Genomic DNA, 16,308 nt, shown 5'->3' on the forward strand with positions numbered 1-16,308 from the left:
CTGCTCACAAGGAGCTGTATTCCCATTGTCGGTAGTAAACAGCAAACTCTCTCACCCCCTCACTGGAGACCATTTGAGCATTAACTGGTAAATCAACACACTAACTTAGGAGACCTCATGGGAGTACTTTCTTTTTTCCTTTCTCATATTAGAAATCTGAGGCTATGCTGAAAGCTACTATAAACATCTCTATTACCACTAGCCTATCTTGGCTAAAAGAGATCCAGAAAACCCTAAAATCATTTCTGAAACCAGTTTTTGACCTGAACACATTTATCGTGTCGCGGCTACTCTGACTCTCTAAGCAGCTTTCACCCTGACGTATATAAAACCAGTCTTCATAGAAGCTTTTGGCTTAAACTCAGCAGCACTGGATATAATTTGGCAAAATAAATATATATGTTCAGCTGTGGCTTACATTTGTTTACATTGATTGATCACCAAAACCAGTGAATTTTACACTCCACAGGCCAGAAAACTACAAGAAAAGCAACGGAGAGCGAGGGAGTTTCCATACACAGACAGGACCTAAATATCATTTTTCATGGAACAAGTCAGGCATCACTGCTTCAGTGGTAACAAATTAGCACAGATATGATGCACCCACTTTTTCTAAAAGTCTCCCATCAGCTTTTCTAATGTACACTCTTCAAACAAGTAATTTTTTTTTCCTATACAGATATGGCTACATCAAAACAATGTCTTGGGGTTTGCAGCTTAAACCTCTCTATATATGTCAAATCTGCATATTCAATCTGCCTGCTGTGAAAACAAGAAAATCTAGATTCTAACCTATATCTTTAATCTCCAAGATCCTTCCGTTTTTGTCTCATTTTAACACATCCTGCATATCCCTGAATGCCACCCAAATTTCTCAGTTCACTACACCTCCTTCCTTCCTATGGATTTACACCCAGGCACGCATTTCTCAGAAGAAAAATTGGGAAAAGGGTTGCAACCTCTCCACTAACAGTGCCAGGTTCACTTCTTGGATTCTCAGCTGTGCAGCTGCCTCTCCCTTCCACCCACACCGCATGGCAGGTGAGAGCTGCAGCCACCGTTTTTACACCTCATTCCTAATGTACGCAACTATTTAAAGCCCATCTGACATTTTGTGTCCCAGTAGCCCATCCGTGAAATGATAGTACCAAAAATTCCCCAGATACACCATATCTTACACAGAGATATGAGGATAAAATAATAGACTCTTCTCACACATTAAGATTTGCAATACAGATCTTGAAAAGAAAACAACATATTTGAAGTACACATCTGTTAAAACTCCAATGAAATTACAAGAGAAATTAATAGGATTCCTTGTCCTTTATCTTTTTGAAGATGTAAAGTGCTATTTATATAATAATCATGATATGACACTTTTAAATGAAGTTACAAATATTTTTTATAAGAGAAAGGAGAGAGAAAAGAGGAAAAGGACACCCTGAGAGCTGAACTAATGCCATCAAGCAAAATAGAATAGATAAGGCCCAACTGGCCATTACCTATGGTCTTGTTGCAAAGACTGGGGAGCTTTCTCAAATGCGAAGTATAATTGTAAAAGCTTTTGCCAAAAGACATCCAACTGACATCTTACCATCATCAGGAAAGATAGTTTCTATCTGTATATAAAGCACTACAATAATCAAAGTAATGCTCAAAGCTTAAACAGGAACATCCTTATAAAACAAATGTTGAATTGACTCGACATTTGTCAATAAAATTATACATCGGTTAGAGTCTAAATGTAACCGACTTAACCCATTCTTTGCCAGAGACAAATACGAAAACTTTTTTGCTGTGAACTTTCTTCTCCAAAAATCTGTATGTGAGCTGAGATGTTTCCCTTTATGCTACACTTCATGGGTCAGAGCAATTGCTGTGAACACACAAGACGCATCTTCATAATCCTTCTCCAAACCAGTTCTTAAAACTCCTTTTCCAGTAACATGTACAAAAACATGGGAAAGAACAACCCCATATACCAGTTGGGGTTGGGGACTGAGCTGTCAGAGAGCAGCGTAGGGGAAAGGGACCTGGGGGTCCTGGTGGACAGCAGGATGACCATGAGCCAGCAAGGTGCCTTCATGGCCAAGAAGGCCAATGGCCTCCTTGGGTGTATTAGAAGGGGTGTGGTCAGTAGGTCGAGAGAGGTTCTCCTCCCCCTCTACTCTGCCCTGGTGAGACCCCATCTGGAATATTGTGTCCAGTTCTGGGCCCCTCAGTTCAGGAAGGACAGGGAACTGCTTGAAATAGTCCAGTGCAGAGCCACAGAGATGATTAAGGGGGTGGAACATCTCCCTTATGATGAAAGGCTGAGGGAGCTGGGTCTCTTTAGCTTGGAGAAGAGGAGACTGAGGGGTGACCTCATCAATGTTTATAAATATGTAAAGGCGTGTGTCAGGAGGATGGAGCCAGGCTCTTCTCGGTGATGGCCAGTGACAGAACAAGGGGCAATGGGTGCAAGCTGGAATATAGGAGGTTCCACATTAACATAAGGAAAAACTTTTTCACTATGAGGATGACAGAGCACTGGAACAGGCTGCCCAGAGAGGTTGTGGAGTCTCCTTCTCTGGAGACATTCAAAACCTGCCTGGACACGTTCCTGTGTGATCTACTCTAGGTGGTCCTGCTCTGGCAGGGAGGTTGGACTAGATGATCTTTCGAGGTCCCTTCCAACCCCTAACGTTCTGTGATTCTGTGATCCCTGAGCCTGTATTTTTGATTACAAGATTTTTGAGAGACTACTTGTACAATGTTTGTGCGCTCTGTACCACAATAAGTTCTGAGAGACTACTCTAATATCAAAAAGTTGGAATAATGAACAATTTCAGCCTTCCACTTGTTAAAAATGCAGCAACAAAATAAGTAATGCTTATAAAATGATGTTATGGCTCTTCAATAGCTAACAGGACCTTCAAGCAGAAGCTTACCACCATAAAGAACTACACCTGGGCCAAAGGGTGGAAACATACACACATACACACGCATTTTGAGTCACGTGGTAGAATTCTTTGGCTGTAACCTACACAGAGATTAAAAAAAAAATCTGTCCAAAGGATGTTACAGAACATTATATAAGATTGGAGAAGATTTCCACTCTGTTTGTGGTCATTGCTCTCTACTCTTACGTTTGTACTTCAAACTGTTCTGTCCAGCCATGCTGGCAGAAAGCTGAGCCTGGCAGCCTTGGGGAGGGAAACTGGAAAAATCCCCCTTAGTGAACATTGTATATGCTTCCTTCTTTTCTACATTTGCCAGAAAAGTCAGGGATCAGAGAGCCTGACATTGCTGAGGCTTTGCCATCAATCTCACTTGCTAATTTCCAAAGTAACTACCAGAGTTATTGAAAACAGCATGTTTTAAAAAGTTCTTAATAAACAACATCCCAAGTCAAATGCAGCCTTAAGCTTTTATTGCTTTTAAACAGGCTTTTCACAAAAAATATTATTCTTTCAGGAGCAATTGCATTGCCATTTTATTTCAAATCCTCAGAGATTACAAAGGAAAACTTCATTTTCCATGGCACTGTCTTGACAGACATCAACATTTATCAGCTATTACAATAACAGATTTAAAAAAACAGATGGACATGAACAAATAAGTTCTATTTGCTTTGTGTAAGGGCGGCTGATACTGCAAGACCACTCTCCAGTGGCAGACTGTGATTGGGGAAATCTTGCAAGAAGAACCACCCCCTAGCTATTAGCAAAGCTGGAGCTGAGCAAGTGGTTGTAGAGTGAGATGCAGCAGGAGTGGCTGGGAAATGGGTAGAGCTGTTCAAAAGCAGCTCCCTGGTTGTGCATATGCAACCCAATCGATGCCTCTAGCGAGGGGGAAGGTAGAAAGTAGTTGACGTAAACTGGTATGGTCTGACTTCAGTAGCCAAGGAGCTAGTTTGCGTTCCTCTCCTGGTTGCTCCTACCTTACAGTTCCCAACCCAAATATCTGTGCCTGACCCAAGCAGCCACCAGAAGCCTGCTGAATGCCTTTGAGCCACACTCAGCTCACTTTATCTATAGACTAAAAGATAATAGTTGTTGGGCAGAAGCACCCTGAAGGTGACCTGAGTCTATCAATTGGCCTTTTTAGTCCTCCCACTCATGGAACAAAGAGGAATTGTGGGGGTAGAAATGCAGCTCCTAAGTATGTCTTGAGTCATCACGCTGTTTCTTTGCTTGCATTTGAACCTATTGTAAACTTGTATTTGCAGGCTTTTATACTTAATGAGCCACAGGTATGTTGCTGGATCCAAACCATTTACGTGACAGAGTATCACTAAACTCATCAGCGTGGGAGAAAAAAGCATCAACACGAGTTGCACATAGATGTGAAGCTTTTCTGCAGAAGTTATCCGGTCAAGAACAATACGATGTGGTCCAGAGCATTGTATTAGGTGATTTCCTACCCAAACCTTTTACAGTTATTTTTATATCCCTTTCCTGTGAGCTCTTCAAAGCTTAAAGATATCCTTAATTTAATGCATCAGTGAGAACTGAAGTATCAACTTCCTTTTAATTTAACAAGCCTGGACCATGGATTAGTAATATCATTTCTCTTTCTGAGAGTGACAGGTGACTGTGGCTGTTGAATGCAGCAAGAATGTACTCCTGACAGCTCATGAGCTCACGCTGTTATTCAATGTTATCAAATACTTTTAGCAGTCATTACAGCGATTTGCTCACTTTTATATAGATCACTCTTAGCCTTAACACGTTCTCAAATAAAACAGAGGAAATAATTTGTGTGAACTGAAGCTAAAATCCAAGGAGGACACGGTAACAGCTTGTAACGATGGATGCAGTATTTTATTGCAGCAACAATTAGGCAGTCTAGCGAGCATGAGTCAAGTAATGTCAGAGTGTGACAGACCGGTGGGGCTGGACATGGGAACCTCGGTGGGCAGCGGCAACACACCTTTCTTCCCCTCTTCTTTTCCACGTACTCCCTACGGCTGCAAAGAGGGCAGCCGGTAGGACCCGACACGGCCTCATGCACAAACGCCTCAGCAGTTTTTCCCGGCTGCAAACCCCAGCGTGAGGCCGCGGCGCAGGCGGAGACAGCACAGGGATGCGGGGACCCGGCGCGGCCGGCGGCCCCGCACGGCCCGAGCGGGAGCCCGGCGGGAAGGCCCGACCCGCGAAGCGGCCGCCAAGCCGGGGGGCGGCCGGGCTGCTAGCAGGCGCTTCGGGCCCCTCGCTGCCCCGCGGCGCCCACCCCGAGGCCCGATCCCCGGGCTCCCACCCCCAGGCCCGACTCGGCGGGTCCCCGTCGCTCCGGCTCCCGGCTCCGACGGCGGCGCGGCCCGCGGGGCGTGTCCCGGGCGGCCCCGCTCCGCCCCAGCCCGGCGAGGCCGCGGGCGCCGCGGCGGCGGACGGGGCAGGGCAGGGCCGGGAGCCGGGGAGCGGCGGGGCAGCGCCATGGGGCTGGAGACGGAGAAGGCGGACACCCGCATCTTCATGGACGACGACAGCTTCCCGCGGAGCGGCGGCCCCGCGCTGCCGGAGGCGGAGAAGTGCGCGGAGGACGAGCTGGACCGCGACCCCCGCGGGCTGAACGCCCACCTCCAGGTGCGCGCTGGGCCGCGGCCGCGGGGGGACAGGCCGGCGGGGGCCGCGCCGGGCCGCGGGGCGGGCGGGGCCGGGGCCGGGGCTGGAGCTCGGCGGGGGGTGCCCGGCGGTGTCCCCTCGTCTCCCGGCTCGGCGTAACGGCGGAGCTGCTTCTTGTTCCAGCTGGGCTTCGAGGATGTGATCGCGGAGCCCGAGCTAACCCACTCCTTCGACAAAGTGTGGATCTGCAGCCACGCTCTCTTTGAGCTCAGCAAGTACGTGATCTACAAGCTCCTGACCCTGGTCCTTGCCATACCGCTGGCCCTGGTCGTGGGGATCGTCTTCGCCGTGCTCAGCTGCCTGCACATCTGGTAAGCGCGTTTGGTGGCTCATCGGTGCGTGGGCTCTGCAGCCAGCTCAGCAGAACTCCCCTCTCGCAGCAGTACTGCCTGAGCGTGACCGCTGTCTTTACAACAGGTTGTCAGATGAACTTGCTTTATCTGCTTTATTTTTAAAGGGAGAGAAATTAAAGCAATGTTTTCCACGTGATTCAGTTGCCTGCCTGGCTTTTACCAACGGTCTGGCACTCTCTGTAAGCTCCTTGGGGCGGAGAGCCTGTTTTACCATTTGTTTGGCACCTACCGCAATGCATTCCAGCCTCGGCTGGCTTCTGGAGTAACAATAATGGTTGCTTGGGTTTTTTTAAACTGGTGGTTAAGTTGTTAAAACTTAAAATTAAAGACATGGGCAGAAGTATTACTTACACCTGACACCATCTCAGTACAGTTACTTCTTTCATTTTTTTCCTCACAGACTGAAGAAAGCTTTTGAGGGCTCAGCTTGCTCTTTCTTTGCTGCTGCCACAAAATCTACTGTCACTGCCTTGCATCTAGTACATGGCGATCTCTAGGTGCAGTGCCCCAAAGTGCTTCCACCTAAGCAAAAAAAAACCCTGCTGAGCTCAGGAAACCTGCATCTGGCCACGGCCCAAGTCCACAGGCAAGCAGAGTAGCCCTCCAAGTCAGAGTAAACCTGCTGTACTTTAAATAGAATATACTGGCAAAGTATCAGGGAAGAGTACCTTGAGATCATAGAGGCAAGTGGCTGTGGAGAAGGAAGAAAGGCAGGGAAAAGAATGAGGCTGAGGAGAGAACTGAGAACCCAGCAGGCTGCAGAGGAAGGGAATGGATGAATGCAGATTATCAGCGTCATCCCTACAAACCGGGATTTTCTGTAGACACGGGATTTGGGCAAAGTCTTATTTGATTTGGGTGACACTGGAATCATGAAGAAGTTATTAAGGAAAACAAAATACAATCCAGAAACTGGGAAACAAACTCCACACAATAGGAATACATTGGTTCTCTGAACCTGGGGTTGCAGTCTTGTGTGTGCAGATTTCAGTTTTTGAAAGTGGAATGGAAGTTTGGCTTGATGACATTGTCATGAGCCAATTTCAAAGCTGATTAACTCAAATTTTTGAGTGTAGAGTTTGCAAAATATCCAAAGGAGTTGCAATGTAGTTTAGAGCTGCCCACCTGCTACTTCTCTGGTCCCCAAACTTTTATGAACAATGTATAGTGTGCCCAGACTTGTAGGTCTGTCACCTGTCACTGTGCTGTAGGGTACTGCCTGACTGCAAAAGGGTTTGGTGAGCGTATAGATTTCCAGTAGTGGAATATCTATGGAAGAATTTATCAATGCCAAATTTATTAAGATTGTAATAAGTTTTTGTGCTTCAGAATGATCTCATATCTGGATTTCACAGCCTGAATATGTAGACATGAGTTTCACTGAACCAGAACTCAGAGGTCAGTTTCCATTTATGTGAGTAGTCCCTAGTGACTCTCTCAGGAACCGTGGGTTCTCAGTACATCTGAAATAGGACTGTCTGAATGTGGCACTTAATTTGAAAAGTTTCCCTTGACTTTCTGTGAACACACTTGCTTCCCCAACAACTAATTTTCTTTCCCTACATTCATTATCGCTGCAGAAGTGATCTTTCGTTTCAGTCTTCCTAGCACCTGGGATGGGTGTGAAAGAATCACATAACTCAGTAGCGTTATCTGCACCCCCTTGGACGCAATCCAGCGCTACCATCCAAAGCCAGCACTGTCTCGTCTTCCCACAACCACAAGCTGGATTTGTTCCAGCACGAAGGTGGAACACACAGAGACTAAGTTAGCTTCTCTGTAGCTCTCTGTGTTCCAGATTTCTTGGGAGTAAGGAGTTCAAAGTTTCTGCATTTGAGAGGTTAGCACAGGAGCAGTGCAGGTATAGGGACCCTAAACACATGGTACTGGCTCCCATGAAACCCCCATCGGGTCTGAAAAAAAACAGTAACTCCTTGTTTTGAGGGTGAGAGGAAGGGAATTCCATTATAAGCCTGTCTTCAGCTATTGAAACATCATGGGAGAACCCTTGGGAATACTCTCCCACATAGCTGCTTGTAGGAGGGCTTGTCAGGGCTTCTGTGCCTCACTTCCATCACCCAAAGCAGTGAGATGATGATGTTGATCTGTCATAGGCTAGATCTGAAGGTGTTTCAACAGCTTCTGGAAGTGCTCAGGCACAAAGCTCTGTTGATTTTCACACATGTTGTTGCAGTTTTGTTCGCATGCTAAAAATCCACAAAAGTCTGACTCGGCATTCCTCATGCATCAAGGACACCTCATGAGTTGCCCCCTTCATATATGATAGTAAATGTTGTCTTTCACTTGCAAAGAGACTGCTAAAGAAGGAAGCAAATATGTGAGACTTCATGGAAAGCAAAAAGAAAGCTGAGTAACAAATATGTAATAATACTTTTTAATCTGTATTTTTTACTGTAAAGATGGAGCATATTCTGTTCCTGTTCTCAAACTGGCTGCTGGAGCCAGAATCCAGTTTTACACTACCTGGTAAAAGATGCTAATGGGCTGAAACTGCCAGCTAGCAGGTTGGTGACCTACATACAAGCCAGTTCAAGGAAGGCCTCTTCTCCACATTTCTTCTCCTTTACTGATGGCTGTCGCTTTTACCAGAGACTATACATGGCAGAATTTGTCAGACTGAGTTTTAACATCTTTCTGTGAATATTAGCAAACTTTTAAACATATCCTTAGATTGAGGCTGTTAAGGTTTTTGATTGGAAATTAACACTTGAATCTCATACATACTTTGTTGTAGTCTAGTCTGAATAGTGTTCTGGTATGTTGCATATTTATGCTAAGAATCAGCGTATGCTGAGAATCAGTGGTTCATTTGAGGATCTACAACTTGAGTCTGGATCTGAGATGGGCTCTAAAGCACGAGGACTCAGCCAGCTCTGGGCTCTACAGCTGGAGCAGTAGGTACCAAGAGCTCCTCTTGGCATGAGCTTCCATTCACAGTGCTCGATGTTGCTGGGGACTTAATATGCAGAGAAGTAGTTACAGACATGCATCCTCTCTTACCTCTTTCTCCACAACTGCATTCACCTAACTTACTGCTATCATACTCAACCCCAAAACCGTCTCCCTACTGGCTGTCTGAAACCAAAGGAAATTACAGTGCAGCTATGACATGAAGAGCTATCTTACGATCTGGTGTTGCCTTTATGCCTCTTCTTTAATTTCCAGTACATATCCCTTGGCTTCTGAAGAGGAAGCAGGTGGATGTTGTCTTGCTTTCTTTTTAGTTTTATCTTTTCCAGCCTACCCAGATCCTGGGATATGTAATGTTTGGTTTTAATGCACTTCATATACTATGTATGGGTCCTGGAAGGCTTTGGTGGTTAGCTCCTGCCTCGCTCATAAACATCCCAAGGGTTAATGGGACTCAACAAGAAGCTCTGCAACTGCTAGGTAATATTTAGCCATCTGTTCACAATGCTTGCTTGTGTTGTAGAGCCATGCAAGACTTTGAATTCAAAATCGTGATGTAGTACATGTGCATACTTGGAATTAGGTAATTTAACCACTGAATGGTAGGCATTTGAAAAATAGCATTAAGACTTGTCTGAGGTTCCACTTCAAAAAACCTTACAGGAGAAGATGTAATTCTTGACTTTGAGGCAGGAATCTGAATTAATACTGAATGACTACTCCAGCCACATTGCCCAACTCTGTGAAAAGTTGAACTGCTTTGAACTTAAAATACCCTTATCAGTGGGAATTAAATTGTGCTCTGCCATTTCCAAGAGGTGTTTGGTTCTCGACTATATTCCCTCAGGAATTAGCAGAATAAAACTGATGGGAGCAAAAGTGAGAAGGGTTGATGGATATAGTTTTGTAGATGTCGTGCCTTAAACAGGAAGAAGAGAAAATAGGATAGGAGGGAAAAAATGGGGTGATTTGCTCTTTTCAGTGGAACAGTTTCCAAAAGAGATGATTCCTTCTACTTAGTGAAAGGATGGGTATTTTATGATATATTTACATAGCAAGATTCAGTGAGAGGTCGTATAGGTAGTTGAAGTACCTTGGCTATACTTCAGCTTAGATGCCAGATTCAACAGAGCTTTGGTTTTCTTCCCAATGCTGTGCTATGTGGTAACACTAGCAGTACCAACGTTGCAGATGTTGATATTCTTGGGATATGCCAACTTTTCTTTCACTGTTAGACATTACTCAAGCAAGCAGTTACTGTCTCTGTGAACAGACATGCAGACTGGGGTAAACCCACAGCATTGTGAGTAAAGGATGTATATGTCAATGTTTATTTGACAGGTCACAAAAACAAATATGTAGCTGATAATTGTGCTTGGTTATTTATTTTTTAAGTGTGCCTGGTCACTCCACGGAAGGCACATCGCATCCTCTGATGATTTGGAAATGCCACACAGTAGGATAACATACCCTATGCAGAACACGCATGGATACATATATAGACACACAGATTTTAAAAGTTAGAAAGTAACTTTTACTGCGCTCTTAGGTGTAAAGGATTTTCTTCTCTGAGGAAAGGTGTTTGCGTAATTGTTGTCTAAGTAGATGGACTTATATTTTAGTATTGAAAGTTATTTACATTAATTAGCTTTGGTTGCTAGCATGTTTCACATATCCTCCTATGAAGTTAGCCTACATTGTTTTTCATGTGCATTTAGAATAAAATTGGATAGCAAGTGCTAAAAGACTGTAAAACATTACCAAAACATTTTTATATTTTTTCTATTTAACATTATCAAAGAGGTTGAGTTCTGGTACTGTGTGAAGGACCTCTACAGCAGTTGCAAGTAATATGATCACTGCTTTTCCAGCCTTTCCTAATGACATCCTGGCAATTCACTACATCTTTCTGTGAAACTTCTGCATAGTGTGGCAGTTGTTTAGTTTGTATTTCTTGTGATCCTGTCAACAGAGGGTCCAATAGAAATGTTGGCTTTTCTCCTTCTTGCCAGTTCAGTTAGATTTAAAAAAAAACGCACGCCAAATTAATTTTAGATGGCAGCAACGGAGCAGTGATCTAGCCTTTATAAACTAACTGAAATGGAAAAGGGGTGAAGTCAACACAAGCTGAGTAGCCATTTCTGGTGTTTTCCCTGTGTTGCTTGGAGAAATACCAGTTTTTTTTTTACTTTGCATTACTGATGTTTATCAGCTGTATTCTAACAGGTGAAGCCCTAATTTTATTCTCTAGAAATTACCTAGTCTATATGCAGTGATATAGGTGGTTATAAAACACATAAATTTACAGAGTTCAGTTTGAAACTAGAGACACATTATTCCAGTAACACTCACAGTTCTATATGGTGTGTATATTACTAGCTGTTTCAGCAGAGACAAAAGAAGAGAAGGTTTTAGAAAAACTATTCTTGTTTAAATCCATCTGGGTTAGCTTAGAGTGCAGCATAGACATACTGGTATATGGCTTGAATTGTATGATAAAAGCTGAGAATCCAGTTAGATAAACACTGAAAATAATTAATTTTGACCCTAAGCTTCAATGTTTTTGAAATGTGCCAGGTTTTTTCTACTTTGTTATTCTGAGCGATACTCATTGGAAATACACAATACTTAGATTTATTTTTTTTCCGACCTATGATGAAATAGTAAATTAAATATTTCCTGTCATTCCAACCTAAGTCAATGAGAATTCTTGAGTGGGATTATGTGGATGCAAGACTGGGATCTGAAATTTTGAATGCAACGGCAAACTAGAACAGAGTTTATTATCTTTATCAAGAGAATTTATAGCTTTTTTCCTATAACTTAGGAAATAAATGTGTTATATATGGCACAGAGATTTTTTTAAAACCTTGCTCTTGTACCACTTCATTATTACATAAATTATTTATACGTTTAATTTGTCTGCACACAGGTAAGAACATCCAGCTTAGTGAAATGACCAGGGGTTTTGGCCAGTAAATGAAAAAAAACCCACACTTGGATATGCCCACAGCATAAATGAGTCCTAAGCAGATGACTCTGCCACAGCGGGGTGGCATCAAGGTTACAGCGTACCACATACACCAGCCCTTCCAGCAGCAGGGAGAGAACAGCAAAAGTTCACCCCAGTAAAAGGCATGTCCAAAAGCTAGCTCAGCAGTGCCAGTTAAGAAGCAGCAGAGACATGAAAAGAAAGCTGGCACCTCCTGTCGCCTGTGTTGCATGTTCCTGGCCAGAGGACCACATGCATTGTGGTGCTTCTGCATGTGCAGGTGAGGCTGTGAGGGAATAAAATTGATGGAGAATGAGTGTTAGAGTGTAACATCAACTTGCTTAGAGTTATAAAACCACTTCCTCTTCCATAAGATCTCACCCTTGCGTTTGATTATCCTATTTCTCCGTGCTGCAGCAGCAGCAATCTTCAAATCTTCCATTTTCTCTTTTACAGGATTGTGGTGCCTTTCGTGAAAACCTGTCTCATGGTCTTGCCTTCAGTGCAAACTGTATGGAAGAGCCTGACAGATGTTTTCGTCGAACCATTCTTCCACAGCCTAGGCCGATGCTTTGCCATGGTTAATATACGCCTGGACCAAGAGTAAATGTCAGGGATGCGACACTGCTGTAATTGTAGCTGGTGTTATACCTCTTTGCTAACCTAACATACAAGCACTTACCATTCATTCCAAACTGTTAGATTACAATGGCTGGTTTAAGTGGGAACATGCTATTTTTTCTAAAACTCATTTATTTTCAGGGAGATCAGTTTAAGAATAAGTAGGCAGTTTTCATAGCTCACCATTTTAACAACAGAGCAAAGGCGGAGTATGTTGGCAACACTTTATTTTAATGGTACGTCAATTGCTAGATTACAGGAGAATTCTCGGGGAGGTTTAACAGCCACCAAAGTGATAATGATTGACGTTATTACTATAAATATTTAAATAGGCTGTGATACCTGAGGTGAAACTGATCTCTAGGGTTTCCCATTGACTTTGCTGTCAGTCCACCAGGGATTATTTTTGGCCCTCGCTATGCAGAAGGATCAACTCAGTCCTTTATTATCAACAGTTAAAATGAACGTGACTCATTGCATAAGCATACAGGGAAAGGAACTGTTGTGTAATTCTCCTATATTGGGGAGGAAAAGCTCCCTGGAAGCTTATCCCTTAAAATAAGGTGTTAGCTAATGATTTGGAACATCAGCTAATCTGTATATTTTATTTAATGAGAGGTTAACTTTGCTGTATATTTTGTACTTTTGTAAATGGCACTTGATCAGTTTTCTCTGAAGCATTGTTTCTATAGTATTTGAATTCTGACTAACTTACTAGGCAGCAAGAGTGAGACACGGCAAAAAATTACTTCAGATAACTAAAATTTCAGTTTCTAGATTATGTAGATTTGTAAGTGTTGGCGTGCAATTCTAGTATATTCATTATATATGGCTGCGTGAAAAAGGAAAGATTATAAGTGTTTTCATACAAGACTGCAAAAGAATTGGAAATTTCTGTTTATGAGAAATGTTTTTTATTAAAAATGGGGTGTAGTAAATGCAACCCTGCCTATTTCTGTGTATTATCTGTGTGAACATTGTGATATTTAAAACAATAGACACTATGCTGGCACTTTAACTAGGTAGCAAGCTCTCAGAGAAGGCAAGTGAGTGTAATTGGTTTCCTTGTCTAATTCTCACCTATTGACTTGACTCTCCATGTTGCTTATTTACTAGTTCAAAGCCTAACCGCTAAAAAAAAAAGCCCTTCTTCCTTCTGCACCTAATATGGCTTTGTAAACCAGAGTAACAGAACGTATGCAGAGGTACATTACAATTACATTAGCCTTCTGATGGGCTTGTGCTGCTATTTTAAATACAGGTGATGAGTTGCAATTGTAAAATGTTTGTATGTTATTTTCTAAAATAATATCACAGATTTCTTATCAAACAAAAGATATATAATAAAATAATAAAATGTCAGCTTTTTCCTATTTTCAACTTCATTTTTTCATGTTTTTCAACTTTTTAAAAAGCTCTTAAAATGCCAAACAGCATAGAACACTATGCAGTTCTTCCAAAATATGGGAGAGGGAGAAGAAATGGATGAGCATCAATATGGTTCCACTATTATCAACTGCATTTAACTTATTTTTAGTAGAAAATGATGTATCTCTGCGTGTAACTGAGCCCATACAGAATGATTGCTTTCTCAGAAGCAGGTCTCTCAGCGCAGAATTTTGGCTACACACAAAAAACCACTTAATTCTTTTTATGGGCGCATGCTTTATTTACAGACAAGCTGCTGAACTTTCCTTTTCTTGCTTATTGGCCTACAGAAGCTAGCTGACTGTATATTCTGTGTACATTTAGAACATCTTTGTACATTTAACATTTTTACCATTTGTGCCATTTAGAGAGGGAGTAATATGGCTTTTCAAAACTGGATCTTAATCATTAGTGCCCATGGAAACTTCTCTGGAGTTTCTTTCTTCTGCAAGAAGTGAGCTTGCTGTTCAGATGTGCTCTTCAAGATACCTTTCTTATATTAAAGCCGGAAATACCTCTTTTGAAAGTAAAAACTGATCAGGCTAGGCTTGAATTCTTCTGAGAGTTATTTTCTTTTAAAACGTCCAAGGATTTTTACAAAGATATTTTCCATGGGAAAATATCCCCTTGATGAATTCATTAAACAAAAAAAAAGAAAGAAAGAAATCAATCAGTACTAGTCCTTGCGTCTAAAAAGAGCCCTATAAAAGCCTAAGCTTTGAAGGAACTCGGATCTGGATCCAGACTTTGAGAATAAGGCCATTCCTCAGAGAAAAATGTATCGGTTTAGGTCATGCACCCCTGGATATATGCATTCTTAAACAGCTTACCGAAGTCATCTGTCTCTAGCTACCACAGACAATCAAGTAGAATGATTTGGTTTGTTCTTATTTTGATTTAGGCTTGTCATTAATTAGTTCTTTTCACCATTTCTTTAGCTGTTACAAGAGTCAAGCAAGCTTGTAATTAAGTAATTAAAGCTGTTAGTTTCTTAGCTATTTTATAGCAGTATCTTTTTCTGGAACAGATGTGCTTTTACTATAAGAAAATACCAAATGAACTGTTAGGCTTAGGGTAAAACATTAGGTGCTTGGCAAATACACTTACTTCATCCATGAAAGTAGTGGAAGGAAGCGTGAATATATACAGACTCTTCAATACGTAGGTGTGAATCTGCCCCAGGCAGCTCTGGCTGGCAAGTATTCTCTGGGTTTTATGGATTTGACAGTTCTGACAGATATCCCAGACCTCTGCCACAGCTTATACTGTCAATAGCTGACAGCACTGTTGGGCAATAGGGACTGAACGGGCACTGGCACTGAACTGTGATCTTCGATGTGGGGATGGGTTCCTTAAGTTCATCTCCAACTCATTTGAAATGTGGACAAACCATCCCAGCTGTTCCCTTAATGGCAACTTAGAAATGAGAATTTAGGCAAGAAGGGAGTCCAGAAACTTAGTCTCATTGTCTGCAACAAACGTAGGAAAATTTACACCTGGCTCAAGTGCGTCTACTTTGATGCATCTTCTTCCTCTCTATGGAATGGGGAAAATGTTACTGCTCTTCGTAAGAGTATACTTTCCATCATCATGGAAGAGTTATGAGGATAAATAAATAAAAAGTGTGAGATGTTCCAACTCCAGCCTGCCTCTTGTCACTGCAGACCTTGGATTCATAATCATGAGCTGGAGATTCAGTTCTGTCATGCAAAATATTTCAGCATCTTGGTTTTTCATGAAGATCACAACTAACATACAGAACTAACCCTTTTTTATTTTAATTTACAAAGAAATTCAGCCTGCCTCCTTATGAGAGGTATTTCATAAAATCCTTCTAACCTGACTCTAGAACTTTTATATTTGTATCTAATCTTTCCTCACCCTCCTTGTTTATCATATAAATTGATGTTATAAATAAAATTCTCAACAGAAACTTTGACGTATTAATAAATGAGGAGCCTTTTCCCACCTATCCAAAAAGCTCACCTAGGCATACACTGACTGTAAAGTTCGGAACATCCCTGCAGCTCTGGGACCTCAGACCACACACCCACATTTAGTAGAAGCCAAAGAATGGTAAGTCCGTTATTTTTACAGGGTGTGATTGTTCTCCCACCTGCAGAGATAAAACTATTGCTGTTAAGCTGTATTAACTCTATTTTAAAAATAAATGGAAAAATACATGTGGGGGTTCTTTTAAAAAAGAAAATGCAAATGGAACAAGGTCAAACACCAGACACGCTACCAGTGTTGTCTGTTAGTACACTGTGCTCATGAAAATTAGAGCTGAAGACCTCCAGTGAGTGCACTGAACCAGCAGTTACACATTAAAAACTGAGGTGCTTTCTTCATGCAGGGATTTACAACTGAGGGGAGA

General features: G+C 42.2%; 1 protein-coding gene across 1 annotated transcript; it reads left to right on the forward strand.

Moving 5' to 3' along the window:
* The first annotated feature begins 5,417 nt into the window (after window positions 1-5,417).
* CAV2 (caveolin 2) lies at window positions 5,418-12,489 on the forward strand. The gene is made up of 3 exons (XM_086473030.1): window positions 5,418-5,567; window positions 5,730-5,917; window positions 12,339-12,489. Exons 1-3 carry the CDS (start codon window positions 5,418-5,420, stop codon window positions 12,487-12,489), a joined length of 489 nt encoding a protein of 162 aa, XP_086329156.1.
* The last annotated feature ends 3,819 nt before the right edge of the window (window positions 12,490-16,308 follow it).

Source organism: Leptosomus discolor, chromosome 1, assembly GCF_034619465.1.
Source record: "Leptosomus discolor isolate bLepDis1 chromosome 1, bLepDis1.hap2, whole genome shotgun sequence".
NCBI lineage: Eukaryota > Metazoa > Chordata > Aves > Leptosomiformes > Leptosomidae > Leptosomus > Leptosomus discolor.